General features: G+C 54.8%; 1 protein-coding gene across 1 annotated transcript in view; it reads left to right on the top strand.

Moving 5' to 3' along the window:
- Positions 1 to 17374, top strand: part of SMYD3 (SET and MYND domain containing 3) — a 413596-nt gene that overhangs the window by 384778 nt on the left and 11444 nt on the right. The window contains exon 12 of the mRNA XM_014528244.1: positions 16310 to 16418. Coding sequence (XP_014383730.1) covers positions 16310 to 16418 — 109 coding nt within the window. The remainder of the gene's footprint in view (positions 1 to 16309; positions 16419 to 17374) is intronic.

Genomic DNA, 17374 nt, shown 5'->3' with positions numbered 1-17374 from the left:
GCCTGCACGTGGTATTTTGTGGAAGAGCCACACTCAAGGGGCCAAAGAGCCGCATGTGGCTCTCGAGCCGCAGTTTGCCGACCACTGTCCTAGTTCATGGGTCAAGGCTCAATCACTGAGTAACAACTGCCAGGCTTAACCTTCATTTTTAAAATGACGATAACATTGACCTTCAAGAGTTCATCAGAAGTATCAATGCAGTAATATCCACAGAGAACTGTGCCGCATGTCACCTGATCTTAACCTTCAGGAAATGATGGTGATCCGTTGCTTGTGGTTGCAGTGGGGCTCACGCGTCGCTGGCTCACGTTTAGGAAGACAGCTTTCTCCAAACACGGCTTGCTCTGTACCTGGAAGGGGAAGGGCTGGACTTAGAACTGTGGTCGAAAAGGCAAAATGACAGGAACCGCCAAATTGTGTCACTAACTCCTCTTAAAACCTCCGAGGAGATGGGGTTCCCAGTTCTGACGACCCTAAGCCCCAGCCCTTTAAAGAAGTAATGTCAAAAGTATAGTGTTCAGAAACCTTCGACTCCCAGCATTTCAGATGCGCCTGGGAGGACAGATCCTAAAAGCATAACCGATATTTAATGGAATCTGTCTTTTTGATGATAATTACAGCATCCTGAAGTAGGCTTTAAACACATCTGTCTGCATGAACTTCTGCTTCCAAATTACTTGCTTCAAGGGGCACTGAGTCTCTGGCTCCACTTTCAAGTCAGATAACTACTGTTTAAATGGCTGGCAGGTGTGTGATCTATAATAAGAGCTGTGCGTGCACGTTAGCGCCCTGTTTACCTGCCACGCCGTGCTCATTTGCATCCCTCCAGGAAGTGGGACAGGCCATAGAGTGTGCACCAGGGGCGGGCCCCAGTGTGACAGCTGAGATGCAGCCTTCATACATCTGGCCACTGAGGGGGAGGGACCCTTCTCTTTGCAGAGGCAGGCGGCCCTGGCGCACTGGAGGGTGCACCCGTGGGCCTGTCAGGAGGCGAGAAATAAGCCGAGGGGTGAGGAGCACTGGGGACTTCGGCCGGGATATGTGATAACCTGGTCTCTCTGAGATCTCCCCGCCCCCAAGTGTGTTTGTTTTTCTGCCTCAATGGGCACCTGCATTTCCTCAGGCCCCCGGCCGCCTGGCTTCAGCAGCAGCACCGCCCTAGTCCAGGCATCTGTTGCGGAATTCTTTGGAAACCGGTCCTTTCTCCGGTTCCCCGTCCATCAGTCATTTAAACAGCAGCCTTGTGATGCTGGTCCCAGGCTCCTCCAGGCTGGACCCTCAGCTGGGCGGGCTCTTTCTCTTCCGACCTCCTCAAACCCCAAAGGGCGGCCCAGGCCCCTCGGTGCTCCTGGAGACCATGCCATCAGCAGCACCGTGCAGGGCTCACAGTTCTCGCATCGGCCTGTTGGCCGAGGAGGAGACGCTGAAGTGGAGACACCTTTGGGTGAATCACAGGGAGGTGGTCATGTGTCCCATCCCATCTGCATGCGGACCGTGACGGTTCTGGAAGGGGAAGGAGGACGGGCAGACCCAATGGATGCCCGCGTGGCGGGTGCCATTCCCGGGACAGGTGCTGTGCAGTGAGCGCGTCTCAGTGGAGGAGTCCGGCTGGGCTTCTAGACACGCGGCGCCGTGTTCTCTGAACAATAGTCTGCGCGTCCGCCATCCGCGCAGCCTCTGCAGCCCCTGCAGCCTGTCGGTGAGGGTGCTCCGCGGCCGCAGCCAGGGAGCTGTGCTGTCCGGGCCTGAACCCAGGGCATGGCCCCAGGGAGGTGTGTGCCTCTCCCAGCCGCAGGGAGACCTGTCACCCTCGGGGAATGGCCTCCGCTGGGCGAGGGGCAGCACTCAGAGGTGCTCGCCTGGGTCCCTCTGACGCCCCAGCGCTGCTTTCCCTGGGGCTCTGCGGGGGTGGCAGTGAACGCGCATCTGTAATGAAGACACATGGCTGACTACCCCACGTGCTCTGACAGGGAGTTGCCGAGGATGTAGAGGGCTCCTGCTGAGCGTCCCCTCCCTGCTGAGCGTCCCCTCTCCTGTGGGCTGTCCCTGCACCCCAGGCTCTGGGGCAGCCTCTGTGGGTCTGGCTGGCTCCTCTCGGCTGCGTCCCGAGCCGGGATGTCTGCTCTGCTCGCTTCCTAACCTCACTGTCTTCACTTGGTCACCCGAAGAATAGAATCCTGGCGGGTCCCCTCTTCCTCCATAACCCGAGTAGACTGTGTCGGCGGGACTAGCGGCCACGCCATGGAAGTCAGCAGCAGGCATCCCAAGAAGGGGCCCCTCTAAGTACTGGTGCCCAAAGCTGAACCCTCTTCCTTCCCCTCGGCACCCGTGGGCTCAGCAGGAAAGGGCCTGGCTGCTTCCTCCGTGGGCCGGGACCCACGTGGCTGGGACGGGAGCCACTGACCAGCCACTGGGTCCCTGAGGAGACACACGAGTCTCCCCAAGCCCAGCCCGGCGCTGTGTGGGTGCGGTGTGCTCCAGAGGGGGCGCTGTGGGGGGGCGGCGTGCTCCAGAGGGGGCGCTGTGGGGGGGCGGCGTGCTCCAGAGGGGGCGCTGTGGGGGGGCGGCGTGCTCCAGAGGGGGCGCTGTGGGGGGGCGGCGTGCTCCAGAGGGGGCGCTGTGGGGGGGCGGCGTGCTCCAGAGGGGGCGCTGTGGGGGGGCGGCGTGCTCCAGAGGGGGCGCTGTGGGGGGGCGGCGTGCTCCAGAGGGGGCGCTGTGGGGGGGCGGCGTGCTCCAGAGGGGGCGCTGTGGGGGGGCGGCGTGCTCCAGAGGGGGCGCTGTGGGGGGGCGGCGTGCTCCAGAGGGGGCGCTGTGGGGGGGCGGCGTGCTCCAGAGGGGGCGCTGTGGGGGGGCGGCGTGCTCCAGAGGGGGCGCTGTGGGGGGGCGGCGTGCTCCAGAGGGGGCGCTGTGGGGGGGCGGCGTGCTCCAGAGGGGGCGCTGTGGGGGGGCGGCGTGCTCCAGAGGGGGCGCTGTGGGGGGGCGGCGTGCTCCAGAGGGGGCGCTGTGGGGGGGCGGCGTGCTCCAGAGGGGGCGCTGTGGGGGGGCGGCGTGCTCCAGAGGGGGCGCTGTGGGGGGGCGGCGTGCTCCAGAGGGGGCGCTGTGTGGGTGCCGTGTGCTCCAGAGGGCGGGGGAGGGGGAGGAAGGAGAGGAGGAGGTGGCAGATGCTTGGCACAGTGTTTCTTCCTTCTCGTAGTATTATTATTATTATTATTATTGTTAGTTTTGATAATCCTTACCCAGGGATATTTTTCCATTGATTTTTTTTTTTTTAAGAGAGAGTGGAAGGGAGGGGGAGATACAGACAGAGAGAAACATTGATGTGAGAGAGACACATCATTTGGTTGCCTTCTTCACGCACGTCGAACAGGGCCGGGGATCGAGCCTTAACCGAGCTGGGTGCCCTCGACCAGAACTGAACACAGGACCCTTCCGCCCAAGGGCCTACGCTCTGTCCACTGAACCAAACCAGCTAGGGCAGTGATGGCGAACCTATGACACGCGTGTCAGAGGTGACACGCGAACTCATTTTTTTGGTTGATTTTTCTTTGTTAAATGGCATTTAAATATATAAAATAAATATCAAAAATATAAGTCTTTGTTTTACTATGGTTGCAAAGATCAAAAAATTTCTGTATGTGACACGGCACCGGAGTTAAGTTAGGGTTTTTCAAAATGCTGACACGCCGAGCTCAGAAGGTTCACCATCACTGGTCTAGAGGCTACACTTGCTGTTCCTTCTGAATTCTCCCCAAGACCTCTCGTTGCCATCCTTGCGGACACTTGTGAGATTGTTCCCGTGGTCCCTCTGCAGCGATGCTTTTGAATCATCATGGAAACAGGCAGGGCCCTAGCGGGTTTGGCTCAGTAGATAGAGCGTCAGCCTGCGGACTGAAGGGTCCCAGGTTCAATTCCTGTCAAGGGCACATGCCCGGGTTGTGGGCTCGCTCCCCAGTAGGGGGCGTGCAGAAGGCAGGTGATCAATGATTCTCTCCCATCATTGATGTTTAAAAAAGAAAGAGAGAGAGAGAGAGAGAGAGAGAGAGAGAGAGACGGGATGTGTGGGTATCTGTGCATATGTGAGCGTGTGTGCATATGTGTTTGGGGCACACATGTCTATCCTGGTGCCCAGCGCTGAGAAACAAAGAAACAACTATGGCATCTTTGGATCTGATTCTAGGAAAGAAAGCAGCACCCGGGCCAAGAGCCTGTATCTGTTTAATGTACCAGAACTCAACTGCGGGAACCTGTTTGTATTAGCATATCTCGCGAATGTGCCGCGCAGCTGCGGGCATGGCCGCCGACATGGCTGGGGCCGGCCCGGGTTACGATCTGGGAGAACCGGAGTCGCCCTGTACATTTCGTTCTGTTTTCATTTTGATTTTGGCAATAGTGGGAGAGGAGCATACTCCCAAGAGAATCAATTATCCCCTCCAACATTCTCTGGGAATCATAATGACTATTAAAAATTGAAGGCACCCATATCTCATGCTATTCAGCCTAACTGGTAATTAAACTGCAATTAAATTGCTCACGGTGTAGATCGGGCCTGTTTTTGCAGGGAAATAACGAACTCCAGGCCCCTGAGAGTTGTGGGATTCGTCTTTAGACATTTAATAACGCGGCTTTGATCTGATGCAGCCACCGACGGGTCTCCGCGAGGGAAGGGGAGACTGTAAAGCATTATTCTGTTATTAGTGGTGCATTTCAGTTTCATTTGGTTTCTTCGCGACCAGGAAATAACTGGCCATTTCTGAGTTGCCTGTCATTGCTCTCGCTGCTGTGTGCCGGGACCTGTACCTACTGCTGGGCTTGCTCCCCTCAAGTACCGACTTAGGGTGCGTTCCGGGCTGTCACCAGGGAACCAGGGGTCAGCATTTGGCTGGAAATCGGGAAGCTTCCTCGGTTGGCCCTTTGGGCCTTTGCCAAATGTTTTCTCTCCCTCTTCCTTGCTCTCCTACCTTTTCCCCCCTTTGTTGGTAAGAATGTCTGCATTTAGGGCTGTGCTGGTCAGTAATTTCTTGACTTTGATCTCAGGCCAGTGTTCCCACAGAGACTGGTTAGCTCCTGCGTCTCTGTGCTCAGTGGCCCTGGCCGGACATGGCGGGGCCCGCTGCCCACTGCGGTGCCCATGGAGCAGAGCGCGTCCCACTCCGCCGCAGCCACCAGGCACTCGGGTGCCAGTGGGAGGGGCCCAACTCCGGCAGCCACAGCTGGACCACACCGCCCTCTGGATTGGTAGCAGAGGCCCTGCCATCAGTCAGACCCATTTCTAACTGTTGTCTTCGTTTTCCTTTTCTTTCTTAACCCATTTTGAAGATTCGTCTCGAGAAATACCACATGTCCCACATTGGAGGGTGTAAGTTTAGGGCCATATTAGCACGAGGTCTGTGCTGCAGCTCCATCGCTCTGAGGCCTCTTGTTCTAGACTGGAGATTTTTCATTCCTCTAGAGGAGCCTCCATTTTCCCATCTCTGAAGTGGGTTAATTAGCAGTGCCAGTCTCGTAGGCTTGTAATAGGGATCAAAGGAGATAAGTCTTAGCAAGATGCCTGGCACAAAGCAAGCACTCAGCAAGCATTAGCTCCTAATGTTTATAGTATTGATCTGTAATTACTATAATGTTTATAGTAATGTTTATAGCATTCTCTATTTTGCTAGATTTTAATTTTATTTCCCCACTCGGAGTACCTTTAGAATGCTTCCTAGTACCTCCTGGACTAGGATTTCTCCTCTTCCCTTTCCCTTCCTGTGATCTGTTCTATGAAGAGCAAAGACAATGAACAACTTGAAAGACTGTCTCATTCACCACCATCTCCCTCTCAGCGAGCTGTTCCAGGGCACGTGGTGGGCACTCAGCATCTGATAGACGGCTGCTGGGTGGAAGGAACGCCCAGAGCCAGTGAGTGAGGGGCAGGGAAGGATAGTCCTTCTGGTTCTGTAACCTCTGTCTCAGCGCTGTGCTGCACACACAGGCGGTAAATGAGGTTAAAATCCCAGCTGCAGGTTCCTTAAGCACTGTGCCCGCGCCTGGGTGCTGAAGACATTTGTCAGGTAAGACGGCAGCTACTCCATCTCACGTTAACTCCCGGATAATGCGCGATGCATCATCACTGAATCAGGAACGGCACGCAATGTTCCTTCGGTTGTCTGCAGCCACGGAGGCGGTGAACACTGAATATTGATTTTCAGATAAAAATATGGAAAAAGCAACATATTGTTTGGTTCCGACTTCTCCTTTGTCCACGCCACAGGTTTTGGCAGGAAATTACAATCAATCTCTATTTGCCCCAAACAGATCCATTAGAAGAGCAGAATGTAGGCAGGAGACTCGAGCCACAGATGAGCAGATGGCCACTGCATTGTGCATTGCCCTTCAGCAACTGTCTACCAGCTCGGAGAACAGGCAGTGCTGATTGGAAACACTGAATCTGAGTCTGAGGTTTCTATTATTGAAATAACAGGAGACGATTCTAATAATTTTTGTCTAATAACATGTGATCATTTTAGTTCAGTCTTGGCTCTCAGTTGGTGCAGTTTTATGGCGCTCCCCTGGCCTCCGGGTCTTGCCTGTGACGAGGGGTAGTCGGCTCCCACTGGCTCACATCCTGAGGACGTGGTTCTGCACTGGCTGAGTCCTCCATCCTCAGCTCTGCTGGGCACCAGCGCGCTGGACAGATCCGTGGGAACGGGGAGCTTCTCCTTCATCCCTCCTCTTTGGATGGGAAACACGTTCTTTTCCCCCAGAATCTTAGATAAACAGCTCATCTCTGTAGCTACCTGGACCTCGACGCCTTGGATTTGGGAATCAGACTAGAAACCTAGGCTTTTGGGGATTTTCCATAGGAACTGGGTCCTGCCTCTCATGCTTCAGTGGAGCATTTGAAGACAGTTTGTCCAGCGCCATAGGCTTGTTCGTATAGCATAACTGTCACCGTGTGTGTGTGAGTGAGAGCGTGTTTTAATAGGAAGAAGTCCATGGGCCCGTGTAACTGGAAGGTCCAGGAGTTCCAGCTTCAGGCACAGCTGGCTCCAGGACTCAGAGGGCACAACAGGACATCGTCTCCCTCCACCTCTTCCCCTGCTTCTCCTGTGTTGGCTTCACATCAGGCACATCAAATTTTGGAAAACTTTTTAAACTGATGGGTTTGTGTGAGTTTGTCATCTTTCCATCAATCTTCATTAGCTCTAGAAAAAATGAGTCAGTTCTTTAGAACCCTCACCAAATCCTAGTACTTCCAGGAGGTTCCATAGTTGTCCTCTGGTTAGATAAGGGCCACTTGGCCTGCACGTGTCCAGGTGTGGTGTTTGGATCATCATCTGTCTTCTGTGTATTGTCCCCGCCCTCGGAGGAAGACCTTAGGGCCACCCCAGCCACCAGGGACCTTCCTGCAGATCCCACCACAGGACCCGAGTGATACCGACCACTTCTGACCTTTAGATTGGCGAGTTCACGTGGTCAGCCTAAGCAGCAGCCCCGGCAGCTGGGTCTGAAAGCCTCGCATGACTTGGGATTGTTTTGCTGTTGATGCTTTGTTGCTGGCATCACTTCCCTGCTCGGCGCGATGTAGAAGCAGCCGGAGGCGCATGACAGAGCGCTCGAGCATATGGCGAGCCATTCCTAGCGGAGCGGTGCCCGGATGACCATCCTTCATGTCGCAGCTGGAGGTTCTGGCATGCCGTTCCGGAATTTCACCATTAAATTAGGGTCCGTGGATCAGATAACGAGGAGAGAGGAGACGTTTTTATAAGCCATACAGCTTCCCTGCCAGCCCTGGGAGCCCTGAGCATTCAGGCTTTTAACGCATGTCTGCCACTGCTGGGAGGGGCGGGGAGGCCGAGAGGCCACAAATCCCAAAGGCCAGCCTACCTGTGTGCTGAGGCAGGTGCAGGTCACGAAGCTTCTGAGCTGGACGGGGCCCTAGGGGTGATCTGGCTACAGCTCCTCAATGCGGGTGAGACTGTCCGGTCCCAGTGGGTTAACAACTTTGTCCAGAGTCACAAGTAGGACCGGGATCAGGCTCCTGTTTCCTGGTCCCATCTTCGCCAGAATCTTCGTTTCTTGGACAGATTACCAACTCCCACAGAGTAAGTCCATCATCTACATTTTGACAAGAAAATCAGAATTTCCAACCCAGAAGTACGCTTCCTCTCACATCGAGTCATCCCCGTGTGCTCCCGACCTGTGTGTTGTGTGCAGCACTGATGTCAGGTGAGCTGTGCAGGGAAGTTTTGCTGGAAAGACAGCTGCAGCCCGTGGCTACTGCCGTGGCGATAGCGTGGCTGTTTGCCACGTGGCTCTGAAGACAGTGAACTGGGTGCCATAATAAATGCTCGGGGTGGGCTGCTGAGATGGTGGTCAGAACAGGACTCTGAGCAGAGCTGAGATGTGCTGGCGGGGACTGAGGGGGCTGGGAGTGAGGGCTGCGAGGGCGTTCGGGGAGAGGGGAGCATGGAGAGCTCGGTGCTCTGCCCTCCTCCCGGCGTGTCTGGCCCGCAAGTGGGAGAAGCTGTGGTTGGCAGATAACTGAGGAGATGCCACGATAGGAGCCGAGCACACGGGCCGGTGGCACATGATGAGCCTACAAAGGTCGTCAGGGAATGTCTTGGTAAGATGGCATTGTCAGATTATGCTTTAAGCCACAAGAGAAAACATAACTGAAACATTTAAAGATGGAGCCAGGGTGAGAGCAAGATGCCCCTGTCTGTGGGTCTGAGAAAGAAGTGAAATGCAAGCTGCCCGGAGCTAAAGCCACTGCTGTCCGGCTCTGGGCAACGCAGGCAGAAGGGCCGGATCTGGCTCCTGCCCCGGCTCGTCCCAGACGTGTGCTCTCCGGAGGCAGCAATGGAGTCAGGCTTGCTGCTCACATCCAGGGCTGTTTGTCAGTGAGAGAGGCCGCCCTGACTGTGACAGGGGCCTGATGGAAGTAATTGCTGAGCAGTGCCTGGCAGGATGGCTCTGTAAAGCCCGTATGGAGGTACAGGACCCAGACACAGTCCTGACCAGCACCGAGCCAGACCCCCCGCTGGCTCCGTGCCTGGATGTGCATTATTCCCATCATGGGGGTAGGATCCCTGAGACACCATCTAAGACTGTATACAAGACGGGGACAGAGAAGAGACAGATGAGAGAGGACATTCCACTGAAAATGAGCTTGCCAACCACAATTCTAAAACACATGAGGAAATATAACATCAAGAAAAAGAACCAGTGAAATCTATGGTCAGAAGATAAATCCACTCCATATGGGAATAAAATTATAGAATAACAGTTTTATATGTATTTTAAGTCCTTAAAGAGAACAATAGCATCTACCAGGTTGGGGGTTCGAGGGGACAGGAATGAAACAGGATAGGAGCATAGGCAGAGAACCAGTTAGAAATCCAGGAAGTGAAAGCTACAGTCATTGAAAAAAAACCAATACAGAGGTATTGAACTTAGAGATAGTAGTTAGGAAATCGCTCATAGTGCAGCTCAGAAAAAAAAAAGAAATGTTTAAAAATATGGAAAAGCAGCTAAGAGGCACGAAGGGTCATTTGAGATGTCTGTCCCCCTAATCACGTCACTTGACCTTTCCTCCTTCCCGAGCAAGTGTGTAGGTCCCGTGACCCCAGAAATGCGTGCTCCCCAGGCCCCTAGGGCGTATCTATTGTACACACGTATAAATACCTGTGTTTTATGTTGATATAGATATATACTGTAAATAGCATATATACTTGAGCAATATATATGTTAATATAAAAAAATAAAATAAAATAAAAACATGGAAAAGCAGCTCAGAGGCACGAAGGGTCATTTGAGACTCTCCAATGAGCTTCTAATAAGAGGCTGTATGCACAAGAATAGGGCAAATGGCCGGCAAAAATTGTAATTTTCCAGAACTTTACAAAGATATGGGTCCTCTAATTCAAGGCATACTCCCCAGAACTGAGGAGGACCAAGCAAAGAAGTCCAAACACCCAGGAACAGGGGTTCCAGTTAGGCTGACAGAACCCTCCTCAGCAGCCCCTGAGGCCAGAGCACGTGCAGTGACAGCTCCAGTGGGTGAAGAGCATCCTTGTCAGGAAGGAATTCTGTCTGCAGCTAAACTGTCCTCCCTGGGTAAGAACAGAGTAAAGACGGATCTGGGAAGTGCAGGGAGCTCGCTGGGAGACTTGCTTGTTGTAGGCAATGCACATCACAGAAGGAAAGTCCTCTCCATGCGCCCTTTCTTACGACAAAGACCAAGTTACCCAGTCCTGCTGCAGGTCGTTTTATAGACTCACTCTGTTTCCTCGTTAGCCTGGTACCCAAAAGGAAAAACAAGTGAAATGTCAAAATTCCACGCTTGCTGAGAAGTGGAGATAGAAATTCCTTCTCTGGACTCTTCCCCAAAGGGATCAGGATCTTGCCTGTTGGTCATTATTAATAAGCCGATTTTTGGAGTCTGCTCTGGGTGAGGAATTAGGCATATTCATTTACCAAGTCTGATTTCAGAGGAGTTCCTGTCTGCTAATGGCTAATGGCCATAAAAGAGATGTTGAGTTAAAGACAGCCCAGTCTTGCACTGTACGAGTTGTGTGACGTAGGACATTTATTTAACTTATATGAGCTGCAGTTTTCTCATATAAAATGGGGATAATAATGTTTACCTCACATTTTTCTAAGGATTAACTGAGGTAACACTTACCTGGAACAGCACACAGCGCCTGGAACAGAGCTGGCTAATTGTAGGTGCTCGACAAATATTCCCATGAGAGGGGTCAGGGGAGGGGAGGATGCTTGGAGGGAGAGGGAGGGTTGTAACACCCCTATGCACGTAGCACTCTTCCATCCGTATTTGAGAGCAAGCCAAGAACAGTGACATAAACAGAATTCCGTAGAACAGCCTTTGGGAAAAAATGTACACATACCACACACACACACACACACACACACACACACACACACACACACACGGTGGTTACGATTAGAATGTTTAAACAGCATCTAATCAGATGCTTTTGCGTCATGGGTCCTGACAGTGAGCACTGATCCGAAAGAATGAGAGCTGATGCTGGGAGGAGGGTGTGGCTCAGAAGAGGGAGGCAGGCGGGATCGGAGAGAGATGAGAAAGAAGAGGGAGGGAGGCAGGGCTGAGGGCTGGAGGGCGCCGCTGTCCTGCGCGAGCTGCTCCGTGCCACTTCTTCAGCAGCTGGCGAGCACGCGTGACCTCTGGTATCGGAAGCAGTCTGGCTGGAGGCTGGGAAAGACCAGCATTTCTGTTTAATAAATTGAACTTCTACAGCGCACATCCCACTGATGCTCTATGAGCCACACTCATGTCCTGTTCCCTCCCTCCGCCTCCTCCTCTCCATGTCTTTCCTAAAAGACAGATGAACTCATTAGCGATAGAAAATGATAATCCGTCGGGCAGCGCCCCCTCCACAGCCCTGCTCAGGGGAACCCCGACAGTCAGCGCACAACCCTCGGTACCAGCGGAGACTCAGCGTCGGTGCCCCAGGTCTGGGACCCCTGCGTGTCCACGTGCTGTTTCGCGGCGGCACGGGCCGAGCGGGATGACCAGGCCCGTCACAGTAATGCGTTGCCTGTGATGCTTGGCACCCGAGAGGGACTTGGGGGGCCTCTCGCGCTCACTGACCTCTGTGCCGGCGGCTTCACGGGCTTTCTCCACGATCCCACTCCCCGCGCAGTGCTCAGAGCCCTTTAATGGAGTCCCTGCGGGTGAGGCAGGGGTGAGGTGGCCGTTCATACCAAGTCCCTGCGGGTGAGGCAGGGTGAGGCGGCTGTTCATACCGAGTCCCTGTGGGTGAGGCAGGGGTGAGGCGGCCGTTCATACAGAGTCCCTGCGGGTGAGGCAGGGGTGAGGCGGCCGTTCATACAGTGTCCCTGTGGGTGAGGCAGGGGTGAGGCGGCCGTTCAATACAGAGTCCCTGCGGGTGAGGCAGGGGTGAGGTGGCCGTTCATACCAAGTCCCTGTGGGTGAGGCAGGGTGAGGTGGGGTGAGGCAGGGTGAGGCGGCTGTTCATACCGAGTCCCTGTGGGTGAGGCAGGGGTGAGGTGGCCGTTCAATACAGAGTCCCTGCGGGTGAGGCAGGGGTGAGGTGGCCGTTCAATACAGAGTCCCTGCGGGTGAGGGGTGACGTGTGGGTGAGGGGTGACGTGTGGGTGATGGGTGACGTGTGGGTGACGTGTGGGTAATGGGGTGGGGCGGCTCCAGCCGATCTGGAGGGTGGGGCAGTGCGTGCATCCTTCCTCACTGCACCTCAGTCATAACCCTCACTCCATCCAGGACATGCTGGGCTGGGCACCGTACTCAAGTACTTCCTGTTGTTTTGTGCCCAGGACCTTTGCACCTACTGTCCCTTCTGCCCAGAGTGTCTGATTTTACTCTCCTGTCAGCCCCCAACTGAAATGTCTTCTCTTCTGGGACACGTTTCCTGACCCTGCAGGTAGCGTGGGCCCTGCCATGGACCCCCATGGGCCCTAGGAAGCTCCCCGTTGCTCCAGACTTGTTCATGCTCTTCCGCGTCTGGCCTGTCCAGAGGGATGTGAGCTGCACCGGGACAGGAGCCGCTGCTGGCTCACTCCCCACTTCGTCTCTGTGGTGTTTGGCACATAGAGGTGCTCAGTCAATGTTGAATGTCTATGTGGGTGAATGAATGGATGAATGAATGAACGAATGAACAAATTAGCATGTAAATGGATTCTCCTCCTATGCGTTCCCCAAGAGTGAATGTCATCAAAGACGGTGATTTTTTTCATTAAAATATATAAGGAACTTTGCTTTCCAGCCAGGACATGTGAACCCCAGAGCAGGGAAGTCCTGGCCAGCAATATTTTGAGAGCAGCTAAGAGAAGTCAGTGATCGGTGTTGACTGGGGTTGGAATTGGGGGAAACGGGTAAAATGGAGAGCTCTATTTTTATTGGAATTCTCACTTGCCCGTGTCTTGCATGTTGCAAACTACAGATAGCTCCAGTTCTGTGCTAACTTGTTCGGTTTGGACGGCGAGGCCTCGTGCCCTCCTAAGGTAGCGGTGATGGGCGTTGGCCTCAGTAGGGAGCTGCCTGTGAACACATCTCTAGAAGGAGCCATGCTTTATCAGGCGTTCGGTTCCTGAAAGATGGCGCAAGGGCGTGCCCCGTGGCGCAGGCCCGTTCGTGGCCGAGAGCACCTTTTCTGGGCTGCTCTGTCGTCTGTACCTGGGAGGGGCTGAAGCAGGGATCTGTGACCCCACCTGCCCCACGCAGCCTGTTATTCAGCCTGTCACTCGTTGTGGCAGTTGCAAGCGGAGCACCTCCCACCCCTTGACTCCCACAGGCTGGACCAGCAGTGTCCTCTGGCGCCTGATCACGTAAAGGATCGGCGGGAGGGAGGAGAGAGGTGCAGACTCAGGGCTCGTGGCATCAAACCTTCTCACATACCCACCGCGGAGGAGGAGGTGCCTCCCGGTGCCTGGGTACCTTCCCTCTGGCTGTCGCTGTGCTGGAGTCTGGTCAGGTGGTTTCGGGCGCTTCCAGACAGCCCGCGTTTGCTGCCCGGACTGAGCAATGTAATGGGCATTTCAGAGCCCGAGGGCGTGGCCAGCGCATGGCTCACCGTGGCTGCCCCGCGCTCGGGTCAGCTCCCACGCACACACCTCAGCCCACCATGGTTCCTTAAAACTGGGGCGGTACTTGTGCCCCACAGTTTTCCTCGCCACCGATGAAAACTCATCACTTAGTCACATTGTTTTGAATTTTATCCATTAGAAATTCTCGTGAATTCATAAGAATTTCTTCTGCAACGTGCAAACGCCTCCTTGAAATTACCAGCCGCTCACAACTATAATTTAATCGCATACGGTTGCTTTCTTTTAAAGCCTTGATGAGATCGGGCTTTTCCTAAGGGAGCTTGGGCGTTTTGATTGGACAAAGCAGGACCCTTGGGGGAACTACACTGGGTGGGGGGCAGCAGCTGTGAGGCATCCCTGGGAAAATCGCTGGTGAGGCCCTCAGCCCGGAGGAGAGGATGCAGGACAGATGGAAGCGAGTGGAGTCAAATGGTACTTCCTTGAACTCTTTGCTGTGAGCCGGTGCAGCACGGGCCTGGCTGGGTGAATCCCTGTGGAGGAGATGGCCCCCCAGGAACTGGGACCCACAGTAAGGGCAGCTGCATGTAGACTGAGGCCACGGGGCCTCTGAGAGAGCCCTCCCCCCACAGGTGAGTGAGCCCTCTCTGGCCAAACAGCTGTAATCTGCAGGTGTTAACAGTGCACTTCCAACTGCAAAGCACTGACTGTCCAGCACAGAGCAAGGTGGCCGCTCTGCGCTGGGACACGCCGTGCCATCTGGAGAAGTAATGGAATGAGGCTTTGTAAAGACCCTGCTCCAGCGCCCACAGTGCTGTTGCCAGCCGTTCTCCTGCTGGCAAATTACATTCCTTTATCCACGTGGTGGGACGTCAGGAATGACTTCAGGGAACAGCCCTGAGAGCGGGCTTACTCTGTGACAGGAGTTCTGAAGACAGTGTCATTTGGCACTTCTCAATTTTCTGTGATTTGGCACAGAGAAGACGGAAGACTGTGATAAGTATTTCCCACAAATGGCTCTAAAGTGAAACCCAGCTGGTGGCGAGTCTTCTGCTGTGTGTTTGGAGGCTGGAGCCCAGGTTTTCTATGAGAAACAACCTGGAGAGTCGTTGGTTTAACGAGTTTCTAACACTTTTTCCCTCGGTGCGATGATGAGTCTGAATTACCTGTCCGTGTCTGGTGACGGGGCGATGCAGGCTGCTGGCATGTCAGTGCCCAGCGGAGGGGGCAGTGTGTTGGGACAGTGGAGATGGGGCCAATGGGAAGGGCCGTAGTTGCTCTGTAAGAAGTGAACAGTGCGCAGAGCTCATCGAAGGCAAAGCTGTTAGGTGGGTGCAGTCCGGGAGGCAGCGAGGGGGCTGACAGCTCCAGGAGCAGCCGCTGGTTCTGAACTGGCTGTGCCACTTCTGGCCGGACCACCCTAGGCAGATGGCGTGGCCTTTTAGAACCTGGGCAGCTGGGGCCTGTGTCTCTCCCCCAGGAACGCCCCCCCCCCCCAGCTGCCAGGCACCCTCTCCCTGCACAGCGCCTGTGTCATTTTCTCAGTTCAGTTCAACCTCCTTGAGTTGAGCATGGCCATGTACTGATTGGAGGCCCCCTCGAAGCCCTAAGTTGTACTCGGTTTTGTAATATTTTTAAACCATAGTACAGTGGGGCCTTGACTTACGAGTTTAATTCATTCCGTGACAGAGCTCGTAACTCAAATTACTCGTATGTCAAATCAAAAGTGAATGAGTGAGACACGTGATGCTGGGCTGATGTTGTGGCGTTCACTGTGATGTTCGCTGCGCCAACTAGCGGTGGGGTATCTGAAGCTGGCTCATAACCCGAATTTTAGCTCGCAACTCAAAGCAAAAAACCGGCCGAGAGACGGCTCGTATCTCGAAAAACTCGTTAGTCGGGACACTCGTAAGTCAAGGCCCCACTGTATGGATGCCTGGCGTCTGATGGGGTGATCGGGCCTTGATGTGCATATGCTGCCGTGTGCCCCCAGCCCCAGGATGGCCCTGCACCTGTGGCGGGAGCATAGTCCCTACGAATAGCGGGGGTGGGGATGGGGGTGGGGAGGGCAAAAGAGCCCAAACTGCACACTTCTGTTGAATCTATTACAAAAATGCTTTTGAACCGACTGAAATAGTGTCGGGTCTGAAACACGGCCCTGCATCTCCAGTCCTTGCTGCACGGCCACACGCTCTCTACTCGTTACGGGTGAAACAGGTCACGCATGTCTTGAGTTCCCCTACATGCAGGACGTCATGGCACACACAGCCTCTGCGCCCCAGGGGTGGGGTGGGGGGGCGGTAAAATCAACACCCCGGGCCTGCAAGAGAGGTGGGTGGCGAGGAGCGCTAGCCTGGCGTGCGAGGGCTTCCGGTCAAAACGAGGGTGTGGGGCGTCCAGATGGGGAGCCTGGACACTTCCATTCATTCGCTGAACAAATACCTACAGAGGCCCCGCTGGTCCACGCTGCCGGGTGCTGGGCTTCAGAGAGCGTGGAGGGTGAGGGGCATGTGGTGCTCATTGGAGAGGCGCCCGGCACAGGCCTTTTGTTCTGAATGCACAGCATCCTGGGAGCAGGAGGCCGCCCTGCGCCTGTGCCCACAGGGTCGCTCATTTCCTCCGGGGGCTCCTGAGCAGCCACGGCCGGCGTGGCTACTATTCACGTGGCTCCTATTCACGTGGCTCCGCTCATGTGGACTCCTGTGCGATGCTGGCCACAGAGGACGGAGCTGCTGACCGTGTGCCCTGTGGTTTCTTCTAGGATCTTCTTCCCGGGCTGCCACCCCGTCAGAGGCGTGCAGGTAATGAAAGTTGGCAAATTGCAGTTGCATCAAGGCATGTTCCCGCAGGCGATGAAGAACCTGAGGCTGGTGAGTGCCCACCGCGCGTCCTCTTCCTGGTGCCCTTTGCTGGCTGCGGCCAGGCCATGCGAATTTCAGCAGCTCTCCTTCCATGTGTCTGCGTGCACACACTCACACGTGCACACACACGTGCCCATACATGTCTGGCAACCAGCTCTGAAAACAACGGATTTGTGATGTTTGCTGATGGCTGTGCTATAAACATGCCCGTTATGGTTGAGTTTAAGCTGCTGATGCAAAATCAACCAGCTCCCACTTTCAGCTGCACACCTCAGCACCAGTGTCCGATCAGAAAGGCCTAATTAAATCACACTTTCTCTCTTTCTACCACCTTTTCTAGTCACACTGGGTGTAGTAGAAGGGAGGCTGGTTTTTGACTCGCTGATAGATTTATTAGTGGCTGTAGGTGGGGAACAATAGTTGGGAAATACCTGAGAAGATTGGAAAATGTGAATGTGGTTGAAGAATAATTGAATTTTAGGTTTTGTCTTGTGGTGTTAAGTTCAAAGACCATAATAAACGGCTGCCTGTCAGGCCAGCCCTTGACCGGCCGTCTGTCTGCAGTCCCCTCTGCAGCCTCCCCCTCCAGGCCTCCCTGTCTGCACAGCCAGTGTGCACTGGGCCGCTTGGCGCTACCACACCCTGAACTGCCCACACGAGGTCTTGGCGAAGCTACTTCCTCTGCCTTAAGTGACTGTACCCGCACCCCACCCCAGGCCAGGCCGAGCGCTGCTGTTCCTTTAAGGCCCAGCTCCAATGTTGTCTTCTCCCTGTGGTCCTACCCTCTGTTCACTCTACCCGTAGAGTGCGTGTCCCATGGGAGCAGGAGCACCTGAGGCCCACGGCCCCCAGGACGCCGAGGTCCTTGTGGGCATCATTGTCACCAGCCTCGTGCCATGCAAGGTGCCTGGAGCTCAGGCAGTGGTCGTTGTTGGAGGAGGGAGGGAGGGAGGGAGGGAGGAAGG

This window comes from Myotis brandtii, unplaced genomic scaffold (assembly GCF_000412655.1).
Source record: "Myotis brandtii unplaced genomic scaffold, ASM41265v1 scaffold627, whole genome shotgun sequence".
In the NCBI taxonomy this organism is placed as follows: Eukaryota; Metazoa; Chordata; class Mammalia; order Chiroptera; family Vespertilionidae; genus Myotis; species Myotis brandtii.
The sequence above is the reverse complement of the archived record's forward strand: the minus strand, read 5'-3'. Positions and strand labels throughout refer to the sequence as shown.